Below are 27338 nucleotides of genomic sequence, written 5' to 3'. Positions count from 1 at the left end.
GCCCTGCCACAGCCAGCTGATGCTGGCAGCGGCCGGGCTGCTGACAGGTGGGATGACGTGTACGGCTTTCGAGAGCCTAAAGCCGGTGATCGAGCTCTCCAGCGGCGAGTGGTGGCAACAGCCCGGCGTTAAGAGCGTTGTGGAAATAACGGATTGCGTTAAGGACGGTAACTTTGTGAGCACGCTCGGTTGGCCAACGCATGGTAAATGGCTTAGGGTTTTGTTCGAGTCTTTGGGGGCTAAGATCTGCAACTCCAAACACAAGAACCCTTCCGTCCTCTTCCTCATCGGGGTAAGTTTTTAAAATGCAAAAAACCCTAGCTAGGTTAAATCCTTACAGTATTGACCCGTTTTTTTCTCTAAGGATTACGTCGAGGACCATGGCATAAACATTCCGTTCAGAGCTTTACAAGCTGTTGGGTGCAACGTCGATGTGGTGACGCCGAACAAGAAGAAAGGAGAGAGATGCGTGACTTTGGTCTATGACGTGGAGGAAGGGAAGCAGCTTCCGACAGAGAAGCGCGGCCATAACTTCTACTTGACGGCCACGTGGGACGAGATCAGGGTGGATGACTATGACTGCGTCGTGGTTCCGGGAGGGAGGTCGCCGGAGCTACTCGTGCAGATCGGAAAGGCAGTTGATTTGGTGAAGGATTTCGTCGAGAAGGGTAAGATCGTTGCCGGTTTCGGACAGGGCAAATGGCTGCTTGCTCCGACCGGTGTTCTCAAGGTAAATCATAGCTGTTTTGTCATTAAAATTACTCGTAGATCGGATACTAATTTTATTGTCGGATAAAAATATCTTTTATATTATTGAAAAAATAGAAAATTATTTTTTAAAATTTTCGGAATTGTTAAATATACTATTTTTAAACTACGAAATACTCTTAATATTTGTTAAAAAAATTACAAAATATCCTTATTGTTCACGACATGCAGGTTGATATATTAGTGTATATATTCAAGATTTTTTTGGATATCTGAAATCATAAAAGCGGATTTCAAATCTTAATATGTAAAATATTCCGTATGGATTCCGTGAATCTCTGATATATGGAACATAGATTCCACTCTACAGGTTCAAATGCCACATAGAAAGTACATTTGTTTTGTCATATGGGTATTGTTGTGAATTCAGGGGAAGCGATGTGCGAGCGGCTATGGGATGAAGGTGATCGTGAAGGTCGCCGGAGGAGAGGTGGTGGAGTCGGAGGGATGTGTCGCCGACGGCCAGCTCGTGACGGCGGCGACACTCTCCGACATGTCTTCCTTTCTGTCCGCTTTGTCCGATGCTCTTGGCATCTCTCTTGTGTTCTAGTCGTGAATGAATGAATGCATCAATGTGTTTTATTTTAAGAACGAGGTTTATGTTTCATTAAAAATACTTTCTTCTTGTAGTATCCGATCTGATTCTCGGTTCCATGTTCAAGATCTTAAACATTCGGACCAAATAATCAAATGTTTAAAATTATTCAGTTTGTGAAAGTTTTATACACCAAATCCGGTATGTATATCAATCTATTATGCCGGAATAATATATGAATGATGAATCCCAGTTTTTTTTTCTCGAAATGTCAATTGGATCTGATAATTTTATTAGATTACGAAATTATCCAGTTATAAAATAAACATTTGTACAAATGAATTTCCTGTTGCCTCTCCAAAAAAATTATGGTAATTTGTTTTTGAATTATAGGAAATACAGCAAATATTTCTATTATTCAAATCAAGTTTTGGTTTTTTATTTTTTATGTTTTCTGACTTTTTAAGAAAATAAATTAAAATTTTCATTCATTTTAAATTATGTTTTTATGATCTTTTTAATATTTTTAGTTTTCTTCTTAATTCGTCTTTTGGATTATTCCTTTGTTACTCTATCTTTTTTCCACATGTTTATTTCGTTTTTATTCTTATCTTTTCCATTCATATATATATATATATATACACACACACATATAATGAGTATAAAAAATGCAGGTTTTTAAAATGGGATTATACTTGATAGATTTCAATCAAATGGATAATACAGAAATTGTGAGAAAAATTGGATTTTATATTAATGAGCTGGATTTGTAAGAATCTAGAACGACCGATATATATCCAACGAAAAGGTAGGTGAAATTAGTGGTTGACTAATGCAATTCCCACGTGTTAATTAGAACTTTTTAAAAATATATTTTTTCATTTTTCTTTATTTATGATGCATACATGATGCTCATATCATATAGTTTCTGGTAGGACGGATTCTGCGTTAGCGACAGCGATCTGAGCTTCCGCGATGGGATCGGCGGCACAGAAATCGGCGTTGATACTATGCGGTGACTACATGGAAGCCTACGAGACGGTGGTGCCTCTCTACGTTCTCCAGGCGTTTGGCGTTTGCGTTTACTGCGTTTCCCCTGGCCGCGTTTCCGGCGACCGCTGCGTTATGGCCGCTCACGATTTCTTGGGCCACGAGGTATATACATATATCCCAACACAAAATTCAGATCATTTTTTTTCGGAAAACTCTTAAAAAATCCCAAACTTTTATAATTTTAATTCTAATTCTAATTCTTTAGTTTTATAATTTTAATTCTTTGAAAATTTTAAATATAATCCAATTATTTACAAAGAAATATGTAAAGACTCCAAATTGTTGTCTCCCAGCTTTATACCGAGCTTGTGGTCGACCACTTAACCCTAAACGCCAACTTCGACGACGTCATCCCGGAGAACTACGACGCCATTATCATCCCAGGAGGCAGATTCACGGAGCTTCTGAGCGCCGACGAGAAATGCGTCAACCTCGTCGCGAAATTCGCTGGGGCCAAGAAGCTGATCTTCACCAGCTGCCACAGCCAGATCATGCTCATGGCCGCCGGAATCCTCGCCGACGGCGGACTAAAGTGCACGGCCTTCGAGAGCCTGAAGCCTCTGATCGAACTCTCCGGCGGCGCGTGGTGGCAACAGCCCGGTATCCAGAGCGTGTTCGACATCACCGATTGCGTTAAGGACGGTAATCTCGTGAGCGCGATTGGGTGGCCGACGCATGGGCATTGGATTAGGGTTTTGCTCGAGTCTCTGGGGATGAAGATCTCGAGCTTGAAGGAGAAGCAGAGTTCTGTGCTTTTCCTCATCGGGGTAAGTTTTGATTTTCCTTGTAAACGAGTTATTGCTCTTTGGATGATGAATCTTCGACATAGAAACAGTAATAATTAGTGCATTGTTCCCTTTTCTCAGTGTAGGTTCGTATGATCTCAAGATGATTTCTTGTTGGTCTTTGACTATTTCTGTCATTAGCTAGCGATTTTGATACTCTGTATCTCAAGATTTGGTACTTGTATAAGCACTTTTGAGGCAATAGAAAATATTTATTACATGATATAGATACGCACTGCAGTTAAACAGAAACCTGGATCATGTTTTGTTGTATGTGTACTGGCCATAGGATTATGTGGAAGACTACGGTATCAATGTACCGTTCAGAACACTCCAAGCTTTGGGATGCAAAGTTGATGCAGTGACGCCAAACAAGAAGAGAGGACAGACCTGTGTTACGGCTGTTTATGATCTCGAGGAGGGTAGGCAGCTTCCCGTCGAGAAGCACGGCCACAACTTCTTCGTGACAGCCGAGTGGGATGATGTATGTGTGGATGATTACGACTGCGTCGTGATTCCTGGAGGGAGATCTCCCGAGCTTCTGGTGATGAATGAAAAGGCTATTGCTTTAGTCAACAAGTTTGCGGAAAAGGGTAAGCTTTTAGCTGCCGTTGGACAGGGGAAATGGCTACTGGCTGCAGCCGGTGTTCTTAAGGTAATACCAATGGTCAATTATTTCCAGTCTTTCCTCTTTTCAGCGTTATAAGCTAACAAGTTTGGGGAAAAGGGTAAGCTTTTACCTGCCGTTGGACAGGGGAAATGGCTACTGGCTGCAGCCGGTGTTCTTAAGGTAATACCAATGGTCAATTATTTCCAGTCTTTCCTCTTTTCAGCGTTATAAGCTATGTCTTAACTCATATTTCAGTAGAAAATAGTTCTGGTTTCGTGGTACGAGAAATCTATTCAGAAATTGCGGTCGGAGAAGATAGTAATGTCAGGATCATTTTGATTTTTGATCAAATACGAGATATGAGCATGATAGGCTGAATTTCGTGTTCTTTTGAATTGTTTCTAGTCATCGGTATCCGTAGATATCATGGTAACTTCTTTTCTTTATAGTTTCCTATCAATGAAGTGTTGCTCATCTGGTCTCTGCTTTTCTGCGTCAATCAAAGTTCATAATGATCGGCGGCATTATAAGCATCTCTAGTTCTTTTTCTCGGAATGGTAATCCCTGGTTCGACCAAAACTAAAGTATTATCTGCGTTTATTGTGATTTTGAAGGGGAGGCGATGTGCGAGTAGCTACGGGATGAAAGTGACGGTGAAGGTAGCGGGAGGCGAAGCCGTGGAGTCGGAGGGATGCGTGGCCGACGGTAAGCTGGTGACGGCCGCATCGGCCTCCGACCTGCCCGAGTTCCTGTCAGCATTGTCAAGTGCTCTTGATCTTTCTGTTGCGTTTTGAGATGGTTTCTTTATCTTTGGAGAAAAATCTATGTTCCTGCAGAACGAGGTGGAATCTGTTTCCATACAACTTTTGAATATATATTTTACTAATGATGAATCTATTCGTACCTTTAATCGTTTTATTATCACTCTTCTTATCGTTTTTCTTCACTTTGTTCTCACTTCTCTCGTTTTTCGCTGTTGTTTATTTTCCTTTAAATCAGTACCCTATTTTTTATATTTGATTAAAACATAATAAAGTTAAAAATCAACGTTGATCAATATTTAAAATGATAGTATTTCACAAATCCATTATGTACAATACATTTTTTAAGTTTGGAAATTTATTTGTGAATAAAAAAAAAATGAGGAATTAGTTTTTGAGTATTTTAAAAAATTTTGACGGAGAATTTTTATGTAATTTACCCATTAAAAAATATAAAAATTATCTCGCATGAGATTTGAATTTTCAATGCACATACGTATGCGTTCTTGCAAGTTTAGAAAATGAATGATTTATTTAATGATTAATCTAAAATATTTTTTACTTTTGTATCATTTTTTGTAACATGATTATCTCCTTTGTCACCACATAATTATCTTCTTAAGCTTCTTGCTAGAATTATAACACAAATTTTTTCTTTATTATCGTTTTTTGACAGAACCAAATAACGGGAACCGTTCTATAGAGTTTCAAAAAACTGCTAAAAGAATCTGTCAAGGTTCAGACATATGTATACAAAAGGAGACAAACGCAGAAACACTGTCTGCTAACAACAGCAACAGCATTCTAACTGCTGTAAAACCGAGTTTAGGATTCAGCTGGGAAGAACAGACTTGAGGGACTTTGTGAAGCTCTCAAGCTCCTTCAGTCCTTCCTCCGCCGACTCTGCATCGCCCAACAGTTTCACCATCGCACTCCCGACGATCACTCCATCAGCTCCCCATCTGACCATCTGATTCAAAACGCGAGAGAAAAAAACGTTCGGTAATAGGGCTCGCACGAAGAGAATGTGGTGTTCTTGATGAGTTCAGACCTGTTCAACGTGCTCGGGCTTCGATATGCCAAACCCTACGGCCACTGGCTTGTTTGTTGCCTGCAACCAAAATGGTATGAGGGTATTTCTCAGATATTTGTTTAAGGAAAAGGCAAAAGAACAGCTAAAAGAAGAAGAAGGAGAGACCTCTTTGATTTCCTGCAAGAGTGACTGAACCTTTCCGCTTACAGACGAACGTGCACCCGTCACTCCTACCGAGCTTACCTGCCACCAATTAATCCATAGTAAAGACAAGAAGCTTGTTTAGATACCCACTTCTTCCAATGAGTATATCATGTGAAATTTTTTTACCAAGCAAGAACAGAGAGGTGTTAACAACACAGGAAATTCTGAAACATTGTGAGGAATCTTACAAGATATATAAACCCTTCTGATGCTTCAACTATTCTCTTCATTCGCTCTGTTGGTGTGGTCGGTGTAGTAAGCAGGACCTTCATCACAAATTTGGAGGAAATATGAATTAGACAGGGAAGAAAAGCATCAGGAAACGAGAGAGATCTAGCCAAATACATGCAATTATCATCTGCATTCTCCTTGCATCTATCAAAATGCTTCAACTATTTCTATCTCAAGACAATCAATGGAAAACTCTAACACACTAACGGTTAGAAGCATATGGATACATTCACTTCAATGATTGGAAACAAGTAACTTTTAGTGCCATGCCCCATTGTTAATTTTCAAGCCTGTACAACACAAGAGGATTCAGTTTGATTTCTTCGGATAGGCAAATGATGAATCTGACAATCTAAGAATTCCAATCCAAATTCTGGAGTGAGAAACAAGAACCTTTAGAACGTACCAGTTCGATCTTGCTGTTAAGGGCTTCCTTCCTCAGCATCTCAGTTTCCTCAAGAGGAACATCAGGAACCACAAGTCCTGAAACAGGATGATGCTAAATACAGTATTCTCACATATTATCCATAACACATGTAAGTAAATACCTAAAAATAACTCACCATGTACACCAACATCTTTGATGCTAGACATAAACTTTGTCAACCCCTTCTTAAGAATCGGGTTGTAATAAGTGAACAACGCAATTGGACAAGATAATTGGGGAACAACCTGTAGAAGATCCAGAAAAGGGCAATCGAAATCATGGGAAAAAAAAACAAGAGAAACACTAAAAGACACCAGTACATTTTGTCATGAGTAAACCTCTTTCCATCTAAGACATATAAGAAACACTTAAAAGATTTTGGTAACACGGAGAGACACTAACCCACCTTGTCCAACATCGAAAGGATGCTATCAAGATTGGTTCCCTTAGCCAAGGACCGAGTTGCCGCAGCCTACACAACATGAGGAGCAGATCAATCAAACAACTGAAACTGCAACATCAGTGAAAGTAATTCAAGCTGCATTTGGTCCTAACCTGGATAACCGGTCCATCCGCAAGTGGGTCAGAATAAGGAACACCTAACTCAATAATGTCCGAACCACAAGCGTCTAAGACTTTCAATGCTTCTGCAGTGGTCGAGAGGTCTGGGTCACCTGCTGTGATATACGGAATGAAGGCCACCTTCACTCACACAAGTAATACAAAGCATACGATTTGAGAGAGCCAGTCAAAATTGATCGTATTTTCATAGAATCAAAATAGCATAAGCAAATAGACGTTAGCAGCGAAACATTGTAAAAACCCGCGAACCAAACTAGTCTACTGTCCAAATTCTACATCGGCTTTACCCATTCAATATCCACTTGCGTAAAGCAACTCTGCATGGTTCAAATCTCTCTAGAGCCGCACAGAAAAATCAACCAACAAACAGAACCAATGTCCACAAACCAGTCATTGGAGTGTTATACGGATTGATTCTCGCAAATGGATTCACATCCACTTCAATTTCCCAGACTTGCAGAATAAAACTTAAAACCCACATAAACCCATTTCGAAAAACCCTGAAAAAATAAGAAAAAAAATCGACCCACGTCGGAAGATAGCTAAAGTATACCTAAATTTGCTTACTTTTCCTTGTTTCTTTAGCTCTGTGAAAGTATCAGCGAGGCCAACTGTGGAACCGGAAATGGCCGAAAGAGCAGCCATAGGCGTCGATTTCTTGATGGAAACCGATGAACTACGCGAAGAATTGACGAATCCGAATTCGGGTTTTCTGGATTGCAGGAAGCTGACTCCGGACTTGAGAGCAATCGCCATCGGAGAGAGAGAGAGAGAGAGAGAGAGAGAGAGAGAGAGAGAGAGAGAGAGAGGTGCTTTTGGATTGGTTGATGAATGAATTTGGAGAGAGAAATATAGTAAGGAGACAATAGAAGCCCTTCCACGTTGGGATATCGAAGAAGTGTTAGGTAAATACGTCACTTCCCTCGATCTTCAGAGGCTGCGTGTTGGCCTACTTTTGCTAAAACACACTTGCAATGTCCATATTTGTTCCCCCATTATACATGGTCGTACACAATATGTACTATCCGGTCATATTTTTTTGTTAATATAATATATAAATTTCATATATTTACTATATATCTATCAACTTTTTTTCGCCCTTTCTTTGTAGAAAATTGCAATGTAATATCCGGTCGCATCTTAAAATAAAAGTTGTTCAAATTCTATTTATCCAAATTTTATTGATTCAAACGCATTTCATATGAGATAAGAATGGGTGTTGTTGACGACGACGACTGCGAAGAAGTGCAGTGAGGAAGTAATTTCAAAAACAGATGAAGTCTCTGAATCGTGCGGAGGGTTTGACCACCAAATGAAAACCTCGGCCGAGGTAAATGTTCGAGAAAGGGCAAGAACGTTGTTTGACCGTCATTGAAGTTGTGCTCTTCTTCTCTGAAAGTAATTTCTTTGCTTCTTCTTTAATCTTTAACTTGTAAAAGGATTCACACAAAAGACTCAGTGAATTTGGCTCGGGATTTAAAACAGAAATACGTTAGTTAAAAGGAGCTGAAAACATACATACAGACGGATCTTATTTCATCGGATTTACAGTATATATCGTCGTAATTTAAAAAAAAAATGGAACGCGTTCGTGCATTATTCGGATTCTCTTTCAAGCAAAACGGTGAGACAATAATAAGAAAAAACAAAGATGGAGAAAACCCTAATCAGAAGAATCATGAAAGATTTCCCCTTTAACAAATTATTGGCAACATAGAGAGAGAGAAATGCAGAAAAAAAGGAAAACACACCTGGGAATGAATGATTTACCCATCTGGGTATTTGGTTGAGTTTATGTTGAAACATCAAAATCATCACAAGAGGATATCCATCTATCACATCTCCAAGAAGCGAAGGAGAAAGGCATTTTCTAACAGCCAAAACAAGGATCACCTGCGACCAAGAGGGATGTACAATATAGCACATATAAGAACCCATTTGATATGCATGATAATATAGGTACACGCACATGTATCTAATGCTTGCCATGCCTATGGATTTTGGAGCATGTAATAGGAGCGAAAAAATACGGTCAATACCTTGTCAGAGAGTTCCTACTCCATGAACCCTGATTGTTTTACAACCTCTTCTACACCCCTGCAGCAGCTTTAGCCTCGGGATTCGTCTTCCCCTGAAACAAAAAATATTACAAAAATACCGTCTTGGTTAATGTTTTGTTTCCCATATTGCAACAGGATTAGAGGTCTGATCGAAAAATGACCGCTTCGGATTTTGATTCTCAATGCATTCATTTGCTTTCCTCACAACAAAATGAGAATATAATCATTATGTCAATTCGATGGAAGTGACTATTGCAGGATTTCTTCTGATGATCAAATTTGGCAAGACTAATCAGTACTTAGATCACAACAAACCTCAGGAGAATCTCTCCGAATCTTTCTGGTCGGAGTCCTCATAGTAACAAACTCTTCTGCTGCTGTTGGGTGAACACCCACGGTACTGTCAAAGTCAGCTTTGGTCAATCCAGCTTTTACAGCAACTGCAAACCCCTGGAAATTTTTAAAATAGAATCATATTGGACCATGGAAGTTTTCATATAAACTCTAACGAGAAGATGATCATGCTGTGAGTGAGACCTGGATGATTTCAGGTGAATCCTCTCCACACATGTGGATACCAAGAACTTTGTTTGTCTTCGCACAAACAATGAGTTTCATAAACGCCCGGTCTGGCAGCCCTGAAAGAGTTGCCTTTAATGGCCTGAAGTTTGCTGTGAAAACATCTATATCACCGTATTGTTCTATGGCCTGCAAACATGTCTCAAATATCAGATAGAGTTACCTGCTGATTACTTAATGTAAATCATAGATATGGCAAGTTATTCGTACTTGTTCTTCAGTTAGACCAACTTGTCCAATAGGTGGCTGGGAGAAAACAGCAGAGGGAACAGCTCTAGTTGGACAATAGAACACAAATAAGACCAGAGTCGTCAGAGAACAATCTGCTGAATTAGATTTCCCAGCTTGCTAAAAGAGCAATCTATATTAAATAGATAGAAAAAAAAAAAGTTTGTGCATCATCGTACATTCCAAGGTCTAGGCACACAAGGTTATCCGATCAAAGTTACCTATAATCAGGCTTTGTAGGTTCATTCTCGAACAAGGTTTTTGCTAATGCACCTCCCTCCATCAAGGCGACTGGAGTCAAGTTGATTCTGTCAGTTACATCCCCAATAGCCCAGATGGAAGAAACGGATGTCCGTGAATATTCATCAACCTTAACAACAAAGAGGCAAAACATAATACAAATACTCTTGGTAGTCGATCATAACAAGAGAATCATTGTGAAATGAAATAATACAAGATCAAGCGCCAAACCAATGGTTGGAACATACCTCTATCGCTCCATTCTTGGTCATTTTTACACCAATATCCTCCAATCCTAAGTTCTGGTATTCCAATGAATAATGCATCAGTCATATTCCACGATCAACATAATAACTCATATGTGAAAGCACAAAATTAGGAGCTAATAATAGTTATACGATCTTGAAAATGTTTATCAACCAAAATCCTCCAGAAAACAAATTTTTCCATACCTTTGTGTTGGCCCTACGACCAGTAGCAAACATAATTTGTGAAAAGCCCTCCACAGTTCCCTTGTTGGTCTTCAGAGACAATGAGCCATCTGCAGATTTGACGACAGCTTGAGGTGATTCTTCGGTATGAAACTCAATACCCCTCAAAGACATCTGCTCTCCAACAAAATCTCTGATCTACATAGCAAAAAATTAAAAAACAATTAAAAAAAGCTTAATAATAAATAAAAAAGCAATGGAAGTCTCTCCTCACCTCTTCATCAAATCCCCTTAGCACCTTCTTTTGCCGTATAAATACATGGACTTCACTTTTTAGGCCGTTAAAGATACCAGCAAACTCCAAGGCTATGTACCCACCACCAATGATTGCAATTTTCTCTGGCTTGGAAGGCAAATCAAGAGCAGCATCTGAATCAATAACATACTCTCTTCCAGGAATCTCAGGAATGAAGGGGCGTCCACCGACAGCAATCAGAATATTTCTCGCAGTATAGATTTTACCATCAACATCAACAGTATGTGGATCGATAACCTGCAGATAAACCCATAATTTTTCCATAATCCTCTAAGAAGTGAAATGGATTGGTCCAGGGCACAACGAACGTTAGAGAAACTAGATTAACGAAGGCATGAATTCTCAAAACTCTAGAGATTCAGCCCTACCTTTCCTCGTCCTTCAATCAATGTGACATTAGCATTGTTCAGTATGTTCTTATAAATACCAGTCAGCCGCTGCAACTCAGCATTTTTGTTGGCAATCAAGGTACTCCACTCATGAGTGGGCTCAGTCTCATATTTCCAACCGAAGCCATTACTCTCATCAAACTCATGAGAAAATTTGGATGCATACACAAGTAACTTCTTTGGGACACATCCCCTGAGTACACATCTGTATCAACAAAAATCACAAAATGGGTTGGTTCATTCACTCATTTCGAACAACAAGATTAAGAAATCAAGTGAAAAACCAAACTGATCGAATGCTGGGAAAATCTGCCCAAAAGACAATTTTTGCTCCCGATACTTTAGTAGCTGTCCAATCAACTTCTCCAGAAACTTCGAGGAAAAGGAATCAACCAAATCATACTCTTTCCACAAAACTACCAACCAAATTCTGTTCTCGTTTCTATAACATCCAATCAAATCCTCCCCACTAAATCAAATCATATTCCTTCGACAAATGATTCCAATCATCTCAAATTGAGGCTTTACCACATAAATCGCTCCACCAATTTGCAAACACTTGTAGATATAAGAGCTGATAAAAGGAGACAAATAAAGAAAAATCAGGGCAAAAACTTACGTTCCTCCGACGCCTCCGGTAGTCTCGGAAGAGATGGTGGAGAAAGGGAGCTCGCAGACAGCGACGGAGGCCCCGAAATTCGCGGCGAAGCGGGAGGCGCGGACGCCGCCGCTTCCAGCGCCGATGGTGAAGAGGTCAAAATCGAATTGGCGGCCGGTATCAGCTCCATTTTCGCTGTTGGCGCGAACTGTCAACCTGCGACATGGCTGTGAGACAAAGCTGAAGCGGCGGTGCCGGGAAGAGAGGGAGGTTAGGGATTTAGGTAAAGAGAGAAATCTAGAAGAAGAAAAAGACGAAGAAGAAGGGAGAGGGATAGAGATCGGAAGTTTCTTGCAGAGGAGCAATTGCATAGATGGAGAAGACGTGATTGTAGTAGTGAGCTTAGGAGCAGACGCCATGTTCGCGTTCTTCTCTCTTCTTCTGCTTCGCAATTGTCTGATTTTTTTTTTTTTTGCGTCCTCTCCTTTTTATCTCATTTTTTGGATTTTCTTTTATGGGATATTTAATATTTATATATCATTGTCTTCTGTGCTGTTGACCGTAGATGATATCGTACGTCTCACCATCAACGGTCAGGATTTATTCTCGGGATGGTGGCGCCGACTGGTGGTCATGTAGTTAGGAGCCGGAAAAAACACGTGGAAAATCACGGCCATGACAATACCTGTCTCATATCATGTTGCGACATGTAACATACGGAAATTATGTAAAATGTTACTGTGAGAGTGTATGCAAACTCGCAGAGGATTTGAAGAACACGAGAACAGGGGAACCTTTTGAACGAGCTGAAGGGTTTAGGCTTATGGAGGAACGACGACGTTTTCACGAAGATTCGTGTGAGTGTGAGTCGCTACCGAGTTCATAGTCTGGGTTCAGAGCTCGACTGTGAGTGTGATTTTTCTATTGGATGGTGGCTCGATTTTTTAGACTCTTATACTTGTATTTTTCACTTTGGTTTTATTGCTTCCAGATTTGGAAGGATTTATATATTTATTTTAGTTAATCCATTTGAATTTTCTTCGAGATTTTGGGTCACACAAAGCTACATTATTCTTCATGTAAATCAACAACAAAATTAATCCCAATACATGCATCGCCCGTGCTCGAATCATTTGCAAGTCTTTAAACGTATTCTCCGATATCTGAATGACATTCGATCGATCTTTCGGAGTTTTCATCTCACGTTTCTCTCCTCTCTTACTACATGCATTTTCGGATGCCAACTGGGGAGGTGATCATGATGATTTGGTCGACCAAGAAACAACGTTTTGCTGCAAAATCTTCCACTGAGACCGAGTACAAATCAGTTTCCTCGACGGCATTCGAGATACAATAGCTTATGTCTCCCCTCTTTGAGCTCGGTATCACGTTATCTCACATGTTTTCATTCTCGGATGAAACATGCATTTTGTCATTGATTACTATTACATTCGGGGTCTCGTTCAAGTTCAGAAACTTCATGTCTCTCATGTTTTATCTGTGGATTAACTTACCGATGCTCTCACCAAATCTCTCCCACATCAAAGGTTTGAACTTCTTCAGTCCAAGATTGATCTTCTATCCGACACCGATTTTGCGGGGCATATTAGTATACTGATATATTATTATGATCTATTACAATTATTTTTCTAAAATTATGCTACTAATTAATTATATTTAATTTCCTCCATATTTTCTTCAATGTTTTATGTCATTATGTCTTTTATACAATGTATATATATGGGATATAATATTCATCATAAATCATTCAATTACATTTTCATAAACCAAAGTCTATCGATTAGCGTGTGTGTTGCAGGCTCGCATGCGTGGGCCGGAATTAGTCTGGGCTCTTGAACCTGGGAAACCCGATCTATCAAACAAAAAAAAAAAGTCTATCAATTAGATGTGTGTGTGTGTGTGATGGGTCATGTGGCAATGCACATTTTGTCTTTGCTGGAAGGCTGCCCTATATATTGGAGAAATTTATCAACCTTTGACCAACAGACGTTCTGTATCAAATGGATAGCTGCGTTCACAATTTTATTACCAAAAAGATAATGTTATCTATTGCATATATTTGAATATAGAGGCGGCATATAACTTGGTCTAAATTCTTGGCATATATTTTTTTTTTTACTTTTAAAAAAATCTATTTAAAATCACCAATTTTGTAATTTGTATATAAAATCATAAACTTAAAAAATTTCGTGGCAGTATGAAAAGGTTAATGATTTTTTTATAAAAAATTCTATTTTTATTTTTATTTTTAGGCGAATAACGTATCGTGTAAAACTTTACATGTAAATTTGGTCTAAATTCTTGACATATTTTTAGAAACTTCAAATATATGGTATTCAAACAGTCGGTTACCCGCTTTCACATTTGCATTTACAATTCTCGACTCTTTTTTCTTTTTTTTTTAAATCGAGTTTCGGAGTCTATAAATACGATGGAGCTCTCAATTGCAAACACATAATAATCAGCTCAATCTAGACGAAGGAAGAGATGGCATGTCAAGGTAACTTATTTATTTGGTATTCAATTATATATAATTAATTAATCAAACGTTCTTAGAGAATGTGAGGAAACTGTCCTAATGAAAAACAACTTTGGCCTAACGATTAAAGTTCTTGTAGGTTATTGAATAATACGTTTTAATTAAGACGCCACCTAATCTCGATTATCACCATCGAACCGATATGACATGGTGCGTTTTTTTTTTCACACAGGGAAGAACTCATGGCCGGAACTTGTGGGGACGAACGGAGATTTCGCAGCATCGGTGATAGAGAGGGAGAATCCGAGGGTTGACGCTGTCGTGATTCGGGCCGGGATACCAGTGATCGGAGACTTCAGGTGTGACCGTGTTCGGGTTAGGGTGGATGGAAACCGTGTTGTCGTTGAAGTCCCTTCCATCGGCTAGACTATATATATATGCATAAGTACAATAACAATCGAATAGACAACATGTTTAATAACTTATTGATGATTGATCGTCATAGAACAATGTAATGATATATAATAAGTGAATCGACTACATACGATTCGCAAGTTGTCTGTTTGATGGATAAATTAAGCGTTACCTTATCATTAATAAAACGACCGTGTTCTGAAAAATCAACCAAAGTGTTTGCAATTCGAGCATCTCCGTCTCTGATTATAAGATGTGTATTTTGTTAAAAAGAATGTATATATCATATGGATAATTTCGTCTCAAATAATCGCGAATTGATTGAAATTTGGTTCGTCCCACCACGACATTAGCACTCGTATTGTAGATGTTACACATAGTGACGTTTAATCCGATACATAATACATATCATCATGATTATAACACGGACAAAATTAAGGCAATACTATGAAACAAAAACAAAATGCCATGAATTAATGAATTTTAGATATCAAATTGTTTCCAAATGATGTATTTTAAACATACCCTTTACATACATATATTTAAAAAGTTGATTTTGTACGAGACATTGTATTTCCTTTTTTTTTTGTAGGGATCTTATTAAACCCATATGCAATATGCTATATTGTCATCATCACTACTACAATTAAGGTATACATTGAAATATATTATGACCCACCCATCAGATAAATCAAAGTCGAATTTCAATTATATATAAAAAAAAGTATTAGTCCAAAGCATTTCGTACGTGGCTCGTTTTGATATATACAAAAATCTCTCTTCTTTATGTAGATCAACAACAAAAAGAAACAAATTTTATGTAAAACAATATGAAAAAGAATAAAAGTATTCTATAAACTCCACTACATTAATTAGTTTGATGAATAGAAATTTTTTTTTTTTTATAACGGAGGATCCCAACTGCTACCCTTCGGACGCGCTGACTAGGTAAACCTCGGATCTGGGAGCAGTCTTTGTATATAGATCATATAAACCCAGAAATTACCTCTCTCCCTACCAGCCAGGAATCGAACACTCAACCTCAAGGTGGAGTTACCTCCTACCCCAAGCTTGACCACTCGTCCACGATCTGTTGGGTTGATGAATAGAAAATTGTAAACGGAGGATCCCCAACTGCTATCATGCATTCGGGTGCGCTGACTAGATAAACATCTGGCCCGAGAACAGCCTTTGTATATGAATCATATAAACCCAGAAATTACATCCCTTCCCACCAGTCAGGAATCGAACACTCAACCTCAAGGTGGAATTACCTCATACCCCAAGCTTGACCACTCGCTCACGATTTGTTGGGTTGATGAATAGAAAATTGTAAACAAGAAGAATGTTTTGATAACCAAACTAATGTATTTTTGTTAGTTTGAGCATTATATTTATGATTTTATTGAAATGCCGACTTTTTAACAATATTATATCATGGCAATCATACTAAACATACATATGTACGTACGCACGTACGTATGTATATATATATATATATATATACATACATAGTACGTAACAAATGGATCGCCGCGTTCCCATCTTGTCACAAAAAAAACAATGTAATGTTCTGAGTTTTGCATGAAATTCAAACAAAGGCGCAGCCTCCTATCTTTGAATTCGTAGCCAACATGAGCTGGTCTACATTTCAAATGTATGTTACGTTACGTATTCAAACAGTAGGTTAACTCCCTTTGACATTTGCATCTACGGTACCCGATTTTCTTTTTTCTTCCGGGTTTTCAATTCGAAGTCGGGGTTCTATAAAACCCCCGGCCTCCAGCGACCATGCATAATATAATCAGCTTAGTATAAACCAAGGAAGAGATGGCATCTCAATGTCAAGGTAATTCAAGATTTCATCATGATTTTTTTACATGACTTCAAGGAACTTTGATTTTTCATTTACTTATGTACGTTAACATGTGAATTTTTCTCTAACGACTATACACATTTTATTTATATAACCGAATCGCCATCCTTAATTAGAGAACGTGAATAACGAGGTCCTGATGAATTATTTGCGGCTTGTGAAAAATGAATCGGAATCCTCTTTCTTTGGCCTAATACTTATTAAAGTGCTTCTTCACTTTTCAAATATCATATATAGATACTCGAACCATACCTTTTGAAATTTTGTTAAAGAGTGAATCCACTTTAAGACGACATTAATCTCGATTATTGTCACCATCGAGCCGATATGACACGGTGCGTTTTTTTTTTTTCTCACAAAGGGAAGAACTCATGGCCGGAACTTGTGGGGACGAATGGAGATTTCGCAGCATCAGTGATAGAGAGGGAGAATCGGAGGGTGGATGCGGCCGTGATTCCGGTCCAGAGCCGGGTGACAGCAGACTTCAGGTGTGACCGTGTTCGGGTTAGGGTTGATGGAAACCGTGTCGTTGTCCGAGTTCCTTCCATCGGCTAGACTTCTATATATATGCCGCAGCGCAGGCAACATGTGTAATAATAACTTGTTGGTGATTGATCATCGTACAGTGTAATGATATAGAAATAAGTGAATCGACTATACGATTCGCAAGTTGTGTCGTTAGCAATTTGGACATCTATGTCGCTTATTATAAGATGCGTATTTTGCTAAACATACGAATATATCATATGGATAATTTCATCTCAAATAATCGCGAATTCATTCAAATTTCGTCTGTCCCACCGCGGCATTAGCATTTTGTATTATCGATTATATATATAGTGACATGGAATTCTCTATACTATACATCATCATAACTTAATATGGAAAAACTAAGGCAAAACAATGAAAAAAAATTACAATATGTATTTATGAATTTTAGAGAACAAATTGATTCCAAATGACGTATTTTTTTATTGCACTTTTTCATCTACATATATTTAAAAACAAATGCATATCATTCACAGGGAGGATTCGCAATACATAATACAACGTCGGGTCCAAATCCGAATTTCACAATCGCCCTAATTAGCGAGTAATAAAAGAAGTTTTTATCATGTCGAGTTTGATTGTAACGATATAATTAATATTTAGGATTGAATGGCAGGACTTTGAGAGTTTTGTCCGTTTCATTTAGACATCGTTTAAAATTTAAATACACAAATTAAGAAAAACAATGATTTTATATATAATATTTAAATATTATTGTTTAACAATAAATTTGGAAAAATATTAAAAATTATATAAAATTTTCAAAACGTTATTTATTTTAAAATAAAAATATTATTATAAAATGTAATCCAAGAAATGGAGAGAGTATTATTAAAAGAGAACACACGTACAAGAAAGATAAGGAAAGAACGGTCAAAGTCAACAAAAATATAAAAAGATAAAATTAAAATAATCTCCACTAGTCAAACAATTCGGCTAACGTTGAAATTTTCAATGGAACCCTCACTAAAGTCCACGATATTTATTCATGTATAAATAAATGCCGAAAACTATCCAAATGAACATCCCGCATGTATATATACACACAGAGACAGACGAGTTCATACAATCACATATGAGACACCAAGTGGAGGAACAGTTTCAATCGATCAAGCTATAGAGATATATGGCAGAGTGCCCAGGTAATATAATGTTTGAGTATATATAATTTGTTCAAGCACAAACCCTACATATATATATATATGATCGCATTGTTTTAATACAATATTGCATGTACTTTCAATGACTAGTACGGTGTATAGGTTATTGGTATTGCATCTTCGGATTTGGATCATTATAACGAGAAAGTTATATTATAGTTTTTCTAAAGCCAAAATCGTAACGACAAACTTATTTGGAAACGAAAGGTAAAAACTCATGGCCGGAGCTTGTGGGTGTGAACGGAGATGCGGCCGCAGCGGTGGTGGAGAGGGAGAATCCGAACGTGGAAGCCATAGTGCTCAAGGAAGGGACGCCGGTCACCAAGGATTTCCGGTGCAGCCGAGTCCGAGTTTGGGTCGACGACTACAAGATCGTCACCCGAACTCCCAAAATTGGTTAATGTTACACCGAAAACGAACCAGTATATAAGTGAATTAGTATGTGTGGGGGTAACGTTTTTAGTTATACAATAAGGTCGATGATCATATGGAAAATAATGTGATACGAACAAAATGGTATTAATTTTCGGGTTCAAATCTCACATGGGCAAAATATTATTAAAAAAAATGGTATTAATTATAATAATATCCTGTCAACTTGAACGATATCTTATGGGTGGTGTACAAAAAACTCCATCTAGAGGTACTTGTTCTTAATATTTATTCCACATTCAAAATTCCAAAAATTTTAATAATTATCCAATTTCTCTTAAAATTTTAATAAGCCATCCATTTTTTTCAACTAATTTTTCAAATTGATCTGCCCCCCCTCCCTTAAATTTTAACTATTGAAGAAAATAAAATAAATACCATGAGTTCTATTTTTAAAAAAAATTAAAGAAAAAATAAACATAAGTTTAATCGAATGAGTTTAATTTTTGAGAAATGAATAGATGGATTGCTATAATTTAAAAAAGAAAAAGAAAAAAAATGTCGACATCGTTTCTTCATGAGGCTGCGAGTGACACTCTTTTTCTCAAGGATAGTTGAATAATGAGACGAAAGTGAGAAAAAAAACCCGTTGAACGGGGCATTTTTAAAAACGGGATTAATTTAAGCTAACTCTATATTATTTTATTTTTTTATTTATCTAATGAATACGATTTATCACAATTCACTGTAGTACACACCTAAACTTTTTTAATTATTCATAAACATTTTTCAATAATCTTTCAGAATTATGCCTGTCGTAAAAAGGAATTTATACCGGTAAAGAATATATATTCGTGGTTAATTTAATAATTGTAACCTGTATTGTTTATTTTTTTCAATGTATTTATATACATTAGATTCCAGTTATAAAGATATTTACATGTCCATATATATTCAATCCGCTTTATAAAATGTTAAAAAATAATACAAATAAAATGTTATATACAGATATCAAGAAAAAAATAAGTAGATATTAAATATATGATCAACATTTGAATATAAATTATTAATTTTATAGTTTAAGATTTTATATCTCATCAATCTAAAATATGTTGCTGAATAACAACAGAATTAAAATAATTGAAAAAATCTTTAAAAATATTGTATTAAATTTTTAAAAAAATGAATATTTAATAAAAATGAATTTGAATCGAATAAAATACATAAAACGTTTGAACGACATATATATATATATATATATATATATATATATATAGAAATGAAAATACAGAGTATCAAGATAATAGAAACGAAATATATCAGAATATCATGAATCTTTATTGAGAATGCCGTTCGTTGAATATAAAGATCAGAGGAACATTATCAGTGGATCAATTTGTTTCTTTGAATAATTTGTTTTTTTTTTAATAACTAAAAGCAAAAAACACGTGCAAAAGGGATTAAAGAGGTAAGAACCAGACAGGCAAGGCAACCATTGGAAGAAGCAAAAGGGGACATTAGTTGCAAAGGAGAACCCTAAATCGTCATCCTCTTCTTCTTCTGTGGCTGTCACAGAAATCACGTGATTTTTTCCCCTTAGCCTCATCGATTCCACGATTAAGTACGAAACACCAACGAACTTTGATTCTGGCTGCCAAAAATTAAGAGGGCCACTGCCACTCGGACTTGCGGGTCGTTGAATCTCAAGTAAGCTTCGAATCTCATCTCTCTCACTTCACAATCCACGAGGGTTTTTTCCTCTCGGATTTCAAAATTTTCCGGTGAATTTAATAGATGGTTGGGTGTTGGTTGACATTTATAGCTGCGTTTTGAGATGATTGACTTCGCGGGTCATGCGAAAGTTAGCTCCTTTTTATATGTTTCATGTGTCTGAAGAGCAATTCTAGATCTGAGTTTTAGGGTTTAGGGCACAAAGTCTGCGAATTTCGTGAGCAGAAAACATGGGTCATAAGTTCTGGGAGAATCAGGAAGATCGAGCGGTGGTGGAGTCCATTATTGGGTCCGAAGCTTGCGAGTTCTTAATCTCGTCGGCTTCGAACAGTTCTCTGTCCAAATTGGTCGTGCCCCCAAATGATCCCAATCTGCAACAAGGTTTACGCCATGTCGTCGAAGGTTCGGATTGGGATTACGCCATCTTCTGGTTGGCTTCGAGCCTCAGCAACTCCGATGGTTGCCTCTTGATCTGGGGCGATGGCCATTGCCGTGCTCCAAAGGGCAAAAGGGGAATTTCGAATGATGTAGATCCGAAGCAAGAAGAGGTGAAAAGGCTTGCGCTTCAGAAGCTTCACATGTCATTTGGTGGCTCAGACCATGATAATTCAATGGCGCAGTTGGAAGGTGTAACTGATCTTGAGATGTTTTTTCTCGCATCCATGTATTTTTCGTTCCGTTGTGAATCGGCTAAGTATGGCCCTGCTGGGATTTATACGACTGGGAAGCCGCTTTGGGCAGCGGATTTGCCGAGCTGTTTGAATTATTACCGGGTTAGGTCGTTCTTGTCGAGATCAGCGGGGTTTGAGACAGTGCTGTCTGTACCAGTGAAGTCCGGGGTTGTGGAACTCGGTTCCTTCAGGACGATTCCAGAAGATAAGAGTGTGATAGAGATGGTGAAGGCAGTGTTTGGGGCAGCCGACCCTATTCAGACGAAAGCAGCTCCAAAGATCTTCGGTCGGGAACTGAGCCTTGGCGGGTCGAAACCACAGACAATGAGCATAAACTTCTCCCCTAAGATGGAGGATGATTCTGGTTTTTCCCTGGAGTCCTATGATGCGATCGGAGGTTCAAACCAAGTATATGGTTACGAGCAAGGGAAATACGACGTGTTGTGTCTAACCGACGAGCAGAAGCCGAGGAAGAGAGGGAGAAAACCGGCAAACGGGAGGGAAGAGGCTCTGAACCACGTGGAAGCAGAACGGCAGCGGAGGGAAAAGCTTAACCAGAGGTTTTACGCCTTGAGAGCCGTCGTGCCCAACATCTCGAAGATGGATAAGGCTTCACTACTCGCGGACGCAATCACTTATATCACTGACCTGCAGAAGAAAATCCGAGTTTTTGAAACCGAGAAACAGATAATGAACAGGAGGGAGATTAATCAGACACCTCCTGCAGAGATCGATTTTCAGCAAAGGCAAGATGATGCGGTCGTGAGGCTAAGCTGTCCGTTGGAGACGCATCCTGTTTCAAAAGTGATACAAGCGTTCAGAGAGAATCAAGTCACGGCCCACGATTCTAACGTGACCGCGACAGAGGATTGCATGGTTCATACGTTCAGTGTCCGAGCTCAGGACGGTGTTACGGCAGAGCAGTTGAAGGAGAAGCTCGCGGCGTCGTTTTCGCAGTGAGCAAACGGTCTGTTTAGCTTCCCATCTTATTCGTCTCTTTTGTAATATTGTTACAGTAACAGTAACTAGTGACGTACCTTGTCTACTGTTTTTGAGTTTTAACTCTTGTTCTGTATCTTATCATCTCATCTCATACAACCTAGAAACCGAAACGATTCCTGTCTGATTCATAAACAGGTCCACATATACAAAACCATATCATATACATCGTAAACCAGATTTGGAGTTCTTCCCGTTAACCAATGTATCGGACAAGTTTTCGGTCTACACAGACAAATGCAAAGTAAAACATACGCTAAAAATACCAATATCGTATCTACATGACCGTATATGAGAAACAACTGGGCTATGCGAAAGGGCATCATCAGAGTTCTCGCTGCCTTTACACGCGAATGGTGCACATGACTGAGGTCCTGAAATCGAGTTCTTTGATGAATGGTACCCTCGACACGATGGATCTCCAAGTCCTTTTCATAGGATGGTAGATCTGAATCATCATTGATTTGTTGCCCTTTCTCTGCTTTCTCGTCTGGCTAGACGTGTCTGAAGAGCTAAAGCCCTCCAGAAGAGTCATAACGTGCAACTCGCCATTCAGTGCAACAAACCCGGAAGATTTTTCACAAGGAACTCTCCGTGGCAAAGTCGACTCCTTCTGCCAGAGGTTTGGCGCCATTTCATACCTGGAAGCAGACAAAGAGAACGAGAATGGAATGCATCATACCGGGACTAAGACGATGTGTTAGAAGTATCGGGGTTTCTCTCTGAAAGCCAAAGTTTTTTTGAATTCTGAAGTATACCAAAAATCCCCAAAAGATATGACATTTCTTATACCCTTGCTTCATTCAAATGAAGCCCACAAACAAGCTCATGAACCACTAACAATCTGGAAGAGGAACATGTGAATCTCGAAAGACAACAGAAGAAAACACGAACTATCTTGATCTGGAAGATACCAGATTCACAGCTTCCTCCTGATGAAAGACAGAACTCGAACATTGCCATTACAAAAGCATAATGATCTAACTCGAAGATCAATGTGCACAACCACAGAGATTTTGCGAGCTATGAAACAGGAGTGCAATGAAACGATTACCTGAGAATCTGGTTGCCGTCCAACATGAAAAAGGCAGAACTCCCACAATCGTCATCGATGGCAGCAATCTTACCCAGCTTGGCCCTCTCTTCCTGTCCCCACATATCGCCAACCAACCGCCATTTTCCGCCACCGTCATTGTTCCTCAATTCCATCACCACCGCATCTCTATAGTACTCGTCCACAGGAAGAATCCCCGACACTGTCCTCGATCCCCCGTATCCACCCATCACCCAGAACTCCCTCTCCTGTTCATTCCGGACCAACAATCCGACACAACCTGCCCTGAACCTAGGCAATCCATCCATTGCCCTCCATTCATCCCTCTCAACATCGTATATCTCCACCGAACTCATCCTACTCCCGGCAGCGCTAAACAATGTGTGCCTTGACCCTCCTCCCGCCACAATGATCTGGTTCGAACCAGGCATGGCAGCGCAGGCAAAGCTACCACGAGGAGAGAGCATCGGAGACAGCCTTTCCCATGTCGACTTCACGAAACTATACCGAAATGCCGAGGAAGACGGCATCGGTCGGTCCAACGGATACGACCTGGTGTCGAATGCGGAGCCACCGAGGACATAGATGTATGGTCCAAGAGCCACGGCGGCGAAATTGCAGAGGCCGTACACGTGGGGGTTACAGGGCATGGGGGGTAAAGATAACCACGAGAGAGTTTCCGGATCAAAGAGATAGGGATTAGAAATCGAAGGGTCTTGCGGGAAGATGCAGAGGAGGTGCGAGAGACTGTTCCTGTTCCGTTTATGGCGGAGAGAGATTAGGGTTTTCGAGGAGAGAAAAGCATACCACGATTTGCAGGTCGATTTGAGGCGCGAGATTTGAGGGTAAGGGACGAAGGAGAGAATCAGCGCAGCGACATCGTTGGGAAGGCCTGGAATTAGGGTACGGCTCTGGTCGAGACGAGGCCTCGGCCTCGTGGATGAGGGAGACGAAGAAGACGATGGCAACGGCATAATTCCCCGGCGGAGTGTCAGAATCAGCGACCAAGCAACACCAAAAGTTATGTCGGAACAATTCTCCGGCTGAGAAATTTCAAGAAACTAGGAAACAGGACAGAATCCGAGGATGTTCTTCGTCAGCCGTGCTGCAAATTCATGGAACAACGTGGAAGCGACCGCAGAGAAACTGATCGATCATGAAGAGAACAAAAATCCAGGAGAGAGAGGAGAAAATCAGAGATTGATGATTGAATCTCCTGAGATGTAACCGACTCTAGAGATCGTATTAATTTGATCACTTCACTCTCTCTCTCTATCAAGCATGAGTGCGTCAAAAACGCTTTGAACAATCTTCGCCTTCGGAGATTCGGTAAGAGAAGCTTTTATTCCTTCGGAAATTTATAATTGTTTTTAAGATTTTTTTTTTGTGGTAATTAATGTAAATGTTTGTTGCTACTCATTTCATTTTTTTAGCAAACAAATTTTGTAAAACCATTTTGTGTTTTATACTTAGTAGTAATGAATGGTGTGTAATTATTTAATAGAATTATCCACAAAAATTATATTAGTTAAATTACTTCCGTAATATTAGTTAATTTAGTTCTTGAAAGTGTAAGAACAAACAAGTTGATACATAAGTGTAATGGGCAAAATTATTCTTAAAATCAGATATTTGGAAAATTCTATTGGTTAGTTTGATTTTGGTTCAAGTTTTATTGGGTTATATTTAGATTCTTAGTCCGATTATAAAAAATTATAATCATTTGATTTTTATTTTAGATTTCTTTCGATTCAATTTCCATGAAAATTTGGTTCCATTTTTAAAAAGCAAAATACTCATTTATTATTAAAAATGATTTTTCCATTTTCTTTCGTTTCGCTTCAATATGTCGTTTTTGAAAAATGATATTCATTAGATGTTATTGTTATATATTATTTGGATCATTTCAAATGATTCACTGCTGTGGATCAAACGGTGACGTTTAGTTGTTAAATTATTTTCCAACAACTATTCTCAAACAGCAAATCGCAACCCAATTCTGAAAATCTCCATCGCCGCTGCCGGAGAAAAACCCTAATTTTCATCTGGTAATCCTCAAAAACAATGGTCCGCACCTAAAATTTTCCAAGTTCATACTCGTCATCACATACCCTTTTGAACGAGAGCTTACATGTGAGTTCTTCTTCTACATAACTTGAGCTACATTTCTTGAAGAATCGACGTAAAGCTCGTATCTCGCGCTGATTTCAATCTCCGGGCCTCTGTTCATGGCGGGGTTTTCGTATTTGAAAAGGGCTCTTAGTTCCTCTACCTACTGGAGAAAAGCCGGAAATTTCGTTGACGATTTGGGTATTGCGTTTCGGTTTTCGGATTTATTGTCAGCAAGAGCCTTTTCATCCACCGGAGATGTGGAAACTCGTAATGGGCAAAGACAGGATCGATTGAAACACGATCCAGTGAAAGGGTTGCTACAGAATTATGGATTCACTTTTGAACAAGCAGGTAAAGTTTCAAAGTCTTTTCCAGGTTCAATCAGTGTCGAGACACTTTCCCCAAAGCTTCGATTTTTGCGGTCTGTCATCGGCTCGGAGAATGACGTCATTAGATATGTGACTGCAAATCCCAGAGTTCTTGCTTCCAGTTTGAAGAACCAACTGGAGCCAAACTACAAGTTCATCAAATCAATTCTTGGGGAGGATGATTCAGTTGCTAAATGCATTAGAAATTCGTCGCGTCTCTTAACCTTGGAGCTTGAGGGCAATCTGGCTGCTAAAGTTTCTTTCCTCAGAGGATATGGATTCCCCAGTGTTTTCATTGCCAAACTGATACAGCATTCTCCAGGCACACTTGGATTGTCCTTTTCAAAACTCGAGGAAACGTTAAAGAAAGCGGAGAATTTCGGTTTCGTACCGTCCAACCCCATGACCGTCTCTGCTATCAAGGCGATTGGCCAGATAAATGAATCAAATTGGGAGCATAAACTGGAGGTTTATAGAAAATGGGGTTGGTCGGATGGTGAATTTGTCTCTGCTTTCAAGAAGTGGCCTACCATTATGTGTTTATCAGAGGAGAAGATAAACAAGGGGATGGATGTGTTTTTGAACAGACTTGGAATGAGCTCTTCGGATATTGCCAAAATTCCAAACATCATATCCTATAGGGTGGAGGATAGGATCATCCCTAGATGTTCGGTTGTTGCTCTTTTGCACTCGAAAGGCGTTCTTGGTGACAGGCCGCTTACCGTCTCTACTTACGCGGGGGCACTTAAAGGGAAAGACGAAGCTTTCGTGAAAAGGTTTGTGGATAAATATCCAGAGCATGTTCTTGAACTCTGGCAAAAGCTTCGGGTCAAAGCTGTTGTTTGATTAGGTATTTCTCGTTGTGGAAGTACGTCAGTAAGAAAACCCTGTTCATGAATATGTTCATTTCCTTCCTTCATATGAGATTAGATCCTCAAACCCACGGGGCATCCATTGTCAACCGCAACAGAGTTTTCGGCGTGTATTTTCTTTATGCAGTAATCATTGTTTCTGTTAAAATTCTATGGATACAATTGCAACAGAGGAAAACAGGAGATTAACTTTCAACAAGTTTATTGTATACTCTGTAACTATTCACTATATATGGCTTTTCAAACTACTAGACCCCGACAATGTAGAACATTTGGTTGGATTTTTACCAACTTTAGTGAAATGCTATGTTCTGGCAGGGAATATTATCTTTTTCGATTTCAGAATTGTATACAGCGTCATTTGACAATTACTTCACCCTGAGATTTTTGTTCAAGAATTGTAGGGCCTTACCCCGGAGGGAGCCCTTCCAAAAATTCTCGAAGGCCAGGGACGAGCCCAGGCCTAGGAGGGGGTTTGGAAATAGTTTTCAACCAGCAATAGACGCGCCTCGGTTTTTACCTCATTAGCTGCGTCATTGCCCCAAGCGCAAAGATGGTTAACGCAGGGCGTAGCCGAGCGCCTTTTATCTACTACCTCATGTGCATCCCTTGATTCCGATTTCCGATGTGGGATACTTACCCATGTAAATGATTACCAAATTGGGTGTTTTTTTGTAAATCATTCAATTCCAATATGAGATCTTTGCAGCTGTCATTACCTGTCCAATGAAGAATCGTCCTTCTCACAGTGAGAATCCTTTCACATTTTTTACTGTATGCCTTCTCAGACTTTTACATAAAAATTTCCACATCTCCCTTTTTGAACGCGC

At 39.0% G+C, this 27338-nt stretch overlaps 9 protein-coding genes and 1 long non-coding RNA gene across 12 annotated transcripts in view; 7 read left to right on the top strand and 3 right to left on the bottom strand.

Moving 5' to 3' along the window:
- LOC104824176 (DJ-1 protein homolog E-like) overlaps positions 1 to 1476 on the top strand; it is a 2427-nt gene extending 951 nt beyond the window's left edge. Inside the window, exons 3-5 of one of the 2 annotated variants that reach the window (XM_010556153.2) lie at positions 1 to 292; positions 365 to 730; positions 1139 to 1476. In XM_010556153.2, the coding sequence (XP_010554455.1) occupies positions 1 to 292; positions 365 to 730; positions 1139 to 1318 (838 nt within the window). In that variant the 3' untranslated portion in view covers positions 1319 to 1476. The remainder of the gene's footprint in view (positions 293 to 364; positions 731 to 1138) is intronic. The other variant, XM_010556154.2, reaches the window with a different exon arrangement.
- A 736-nt stretch (positions 1477 to 2212) lies between these two features.
- On the top strand, positions 2213 to 4669 carry LOC104824175 (DJ-1 protein homolog E-like). Its single transcript, XM_010556152.2, has 4 exons — positions 2213 to 2458; positions 2650 to 3123; positions 3431 to 3796; positions 4366 to 4669. The coding sequence occupies exons 1-4, from the start codon at positions 2279 to 2281 to the stop codon at positions 4543 to 4545; spliced, it is 1200 nt and encodes a 399-aa protein (XP_010554454.1). The 5' UTR covers positions 2213 to 2278; the 3' UTR covers positions 4546 to 4669.
- Positions 4670 to 5151: 482 nt separating this feature from the next.
- Positions 5152 to 7921, bottom strand: LOC104824174 (tryptophan synthase alpha chain, chloroplastic). The gene is made up of 9 exons (XM_010556150.2): positions 7557 to 7921; positions 6963 to 7109; positions 6814 to 6879; positions 6544 to 6652; positions 6387 to 6463; positions 5938 to 6015; positions 5711 to 5788; positions 5564 to 5623; positions 5152 to 5482 (listed from the first exon to the last, which is right to left on the bottom strand). The coding sequence occupies exons 1-9, from the start codon at positions 7743 to 7745 to the stop codon at positions 5345 to 5347; spliced, it is 942 nt and encodes a 313-aa protein (XP_010554452.1). The 5' UTR covers positions 7746 to 7921; the 3' UTR covers positions 5152 to 5344.
- Positions 7922 to 8496: 575 nt separating this feature from the next.
- LOC104824173 (glutathione reductase, chloroplastic) lies at positions 8497 to 12313 on the bottom strand. Its single transcript, XM_010556149.2, has 11 exons — positions 11852 to 12313; positions 11212 to 11437; positions 10802 to 11080; positions 10549 to 10725; positions 10345 to 10398; positions 10078 to 10226; positions 9839 to 9902; positions 9587 to 9757; positions 9365 to 9499; positions 9029 to 9120; positions 8497 to 8882 (listed from the first exon to the last, which is right to left on the bottom strand). Exons 1-10 carry the CDS (start codon positions 12247 to 12249, stop codon positions 9079 to 9081), a joined length of 1695 nt encoding a protein of 564 aa, XP_010554451.1. The 5' UTR covers positions 12250 to 12313; the 3' UTR covers positions 8497 to 8882; positions 9029 to 9078.
- Positions 12314 to 14243: 1930 nt separating this feature from the next.
- On the top strand, positions 14244 to 14954 carry LOC109117082 (glu S.griseus protease inhibitor-like). Its single transcript, XM_019203727.1, has 2 exons — positions 14244 to 14351; positions 14563 to 14954. Exons 1-2 carry the CDS (start codon positions 14339 to 14341, stop codon positions 14754 to 14756), a joined length of 207 nt encoding a protein of 68 aa, XP_019059272.1. The 5' UTR covers positions 14244 to 14338; the 3' UTR covers positions 14757 to 14954.
- Positions 14955 to 16487: 1533 nt separating this feature from the next.
- On the top strand, positions 16488 to 17374 carry LOC104824172 (glu S.griseus protease inhibitor-like). The gene is made up of 2 exons (XM_019203728.1): positions 16488 to 16593; positions 16982 to 17374. The coding sequence occupies exons 1-2, from the start codon at positions 16575 to 16577 to the stop codon at positions 17173 to 17175; spliced, it is 213 nt and encodes a 70-aa protein (XP_019059273.1). The 5' UTR covers positions 16488 to 16574; the 3' UTR covers positions 17176 to 17374.
- An 827-nt stretch (positions 17375 to 18201) lies between these two features.
- LOC104824170 lies at positions 18202 to 18942 on the top strand. Its single transcript, XR_773417.1, has 2 exons — positions 18202 to 18311; positions 18537 to 18942. It is a non-coding gene; the product is annotated as an uncharacterized LOC104824170 (long non-coding RNA).
- Positions 18943 to 20164: 1222 nt separating this feature from the next.
- Positions 20165 to 22183, top strand: LOC104824169 (transcription factor bHLH3). The gene has a single exon (XM_010556148.2). It carries the CDS (start codon positions 20663 to 20665, stop codon positions 22061 to 22063), a length of 1401 nt encoding a protein of 466 aa, XP_010554450.1. The 5' UTR covers positions 20165 to 20662; the 3' UTR covers positions 22064 to 22183.
- Positions 22184 to 22247: 64 nt separating this feature from the next.
- On the bottom strand, positions 22248 to 24500 carry LOC104824168 (F-box/kelch-repeat protein OR23-like). The gene is made up of 2 exons (XM_010556147.2): positions 23157 to 24500; positions 22248 to 22743 (listed from the first exon to the last, which is right to left on the bottom strand). Exons 1-2 carry the CDS (start codon positions 24128 to 24130, stop codon positions 22446 to 22448), a joined length of 1272 nt encoding a protein of 423 aa, XP_010554449.1. The 5' UTR covers positions 24131 to 24500; the 3' UTR covers positions 22248 to 22445.
- A 603-nt stretch (positions 24501 to 25103) lies between these two features.
- On the top strand, positions 25104 to 27216 carry LOC104824164. 2 transcript variants are annotated; one of them, XM_010556143.1, is made up of 2 exons: positions 25104 to 26412; positions 26913 to 27216. In XM_010556143.1, the coding sequence occupies exons 1-2, from the start codon at positions 25385 to 25387 to the stop codon at positions 27034 to 27036; spliced, it is 1152 nt and encodes a 383-aa protein (XP_010554445.1). In that variant the 5' UTR covers positions 25104 to 25384; the 3' UTR covers positions 27037 to 27216. The 2 variants fall into 2 exon arrangements, with proteins under 2 accessions (XP_010554445.1, XP_010554446.1); XM_010556144.1 differs by having other exon boundaries at positions 26905 to 27216.
- The last annotated feature ends 122 nt before the right edge of the window (positions 27217 to 27338 follow it).

The sequence above is a fragment of the Tarenaya hassleriana genome, unplaced genomic scaffold (assembly GCF_000463585.1).
Source record: "Tarenaya hassleriana unplaced genomic scaffold, ASM46358v1 Cleome4, whole genome shotgun sequence".
NCBI lineage: Eukaryota > Viridiplantae > Streptophyta > Magnoliopsida > Brassicales > Cleomaceae > Tarenaya > Tarenaya hassleriana.
The sequence above is the reverse complement of the archived record's forward strand: the minus strand, read 5'-3'. Positions and strand labels throughout refer to the sequence as shown.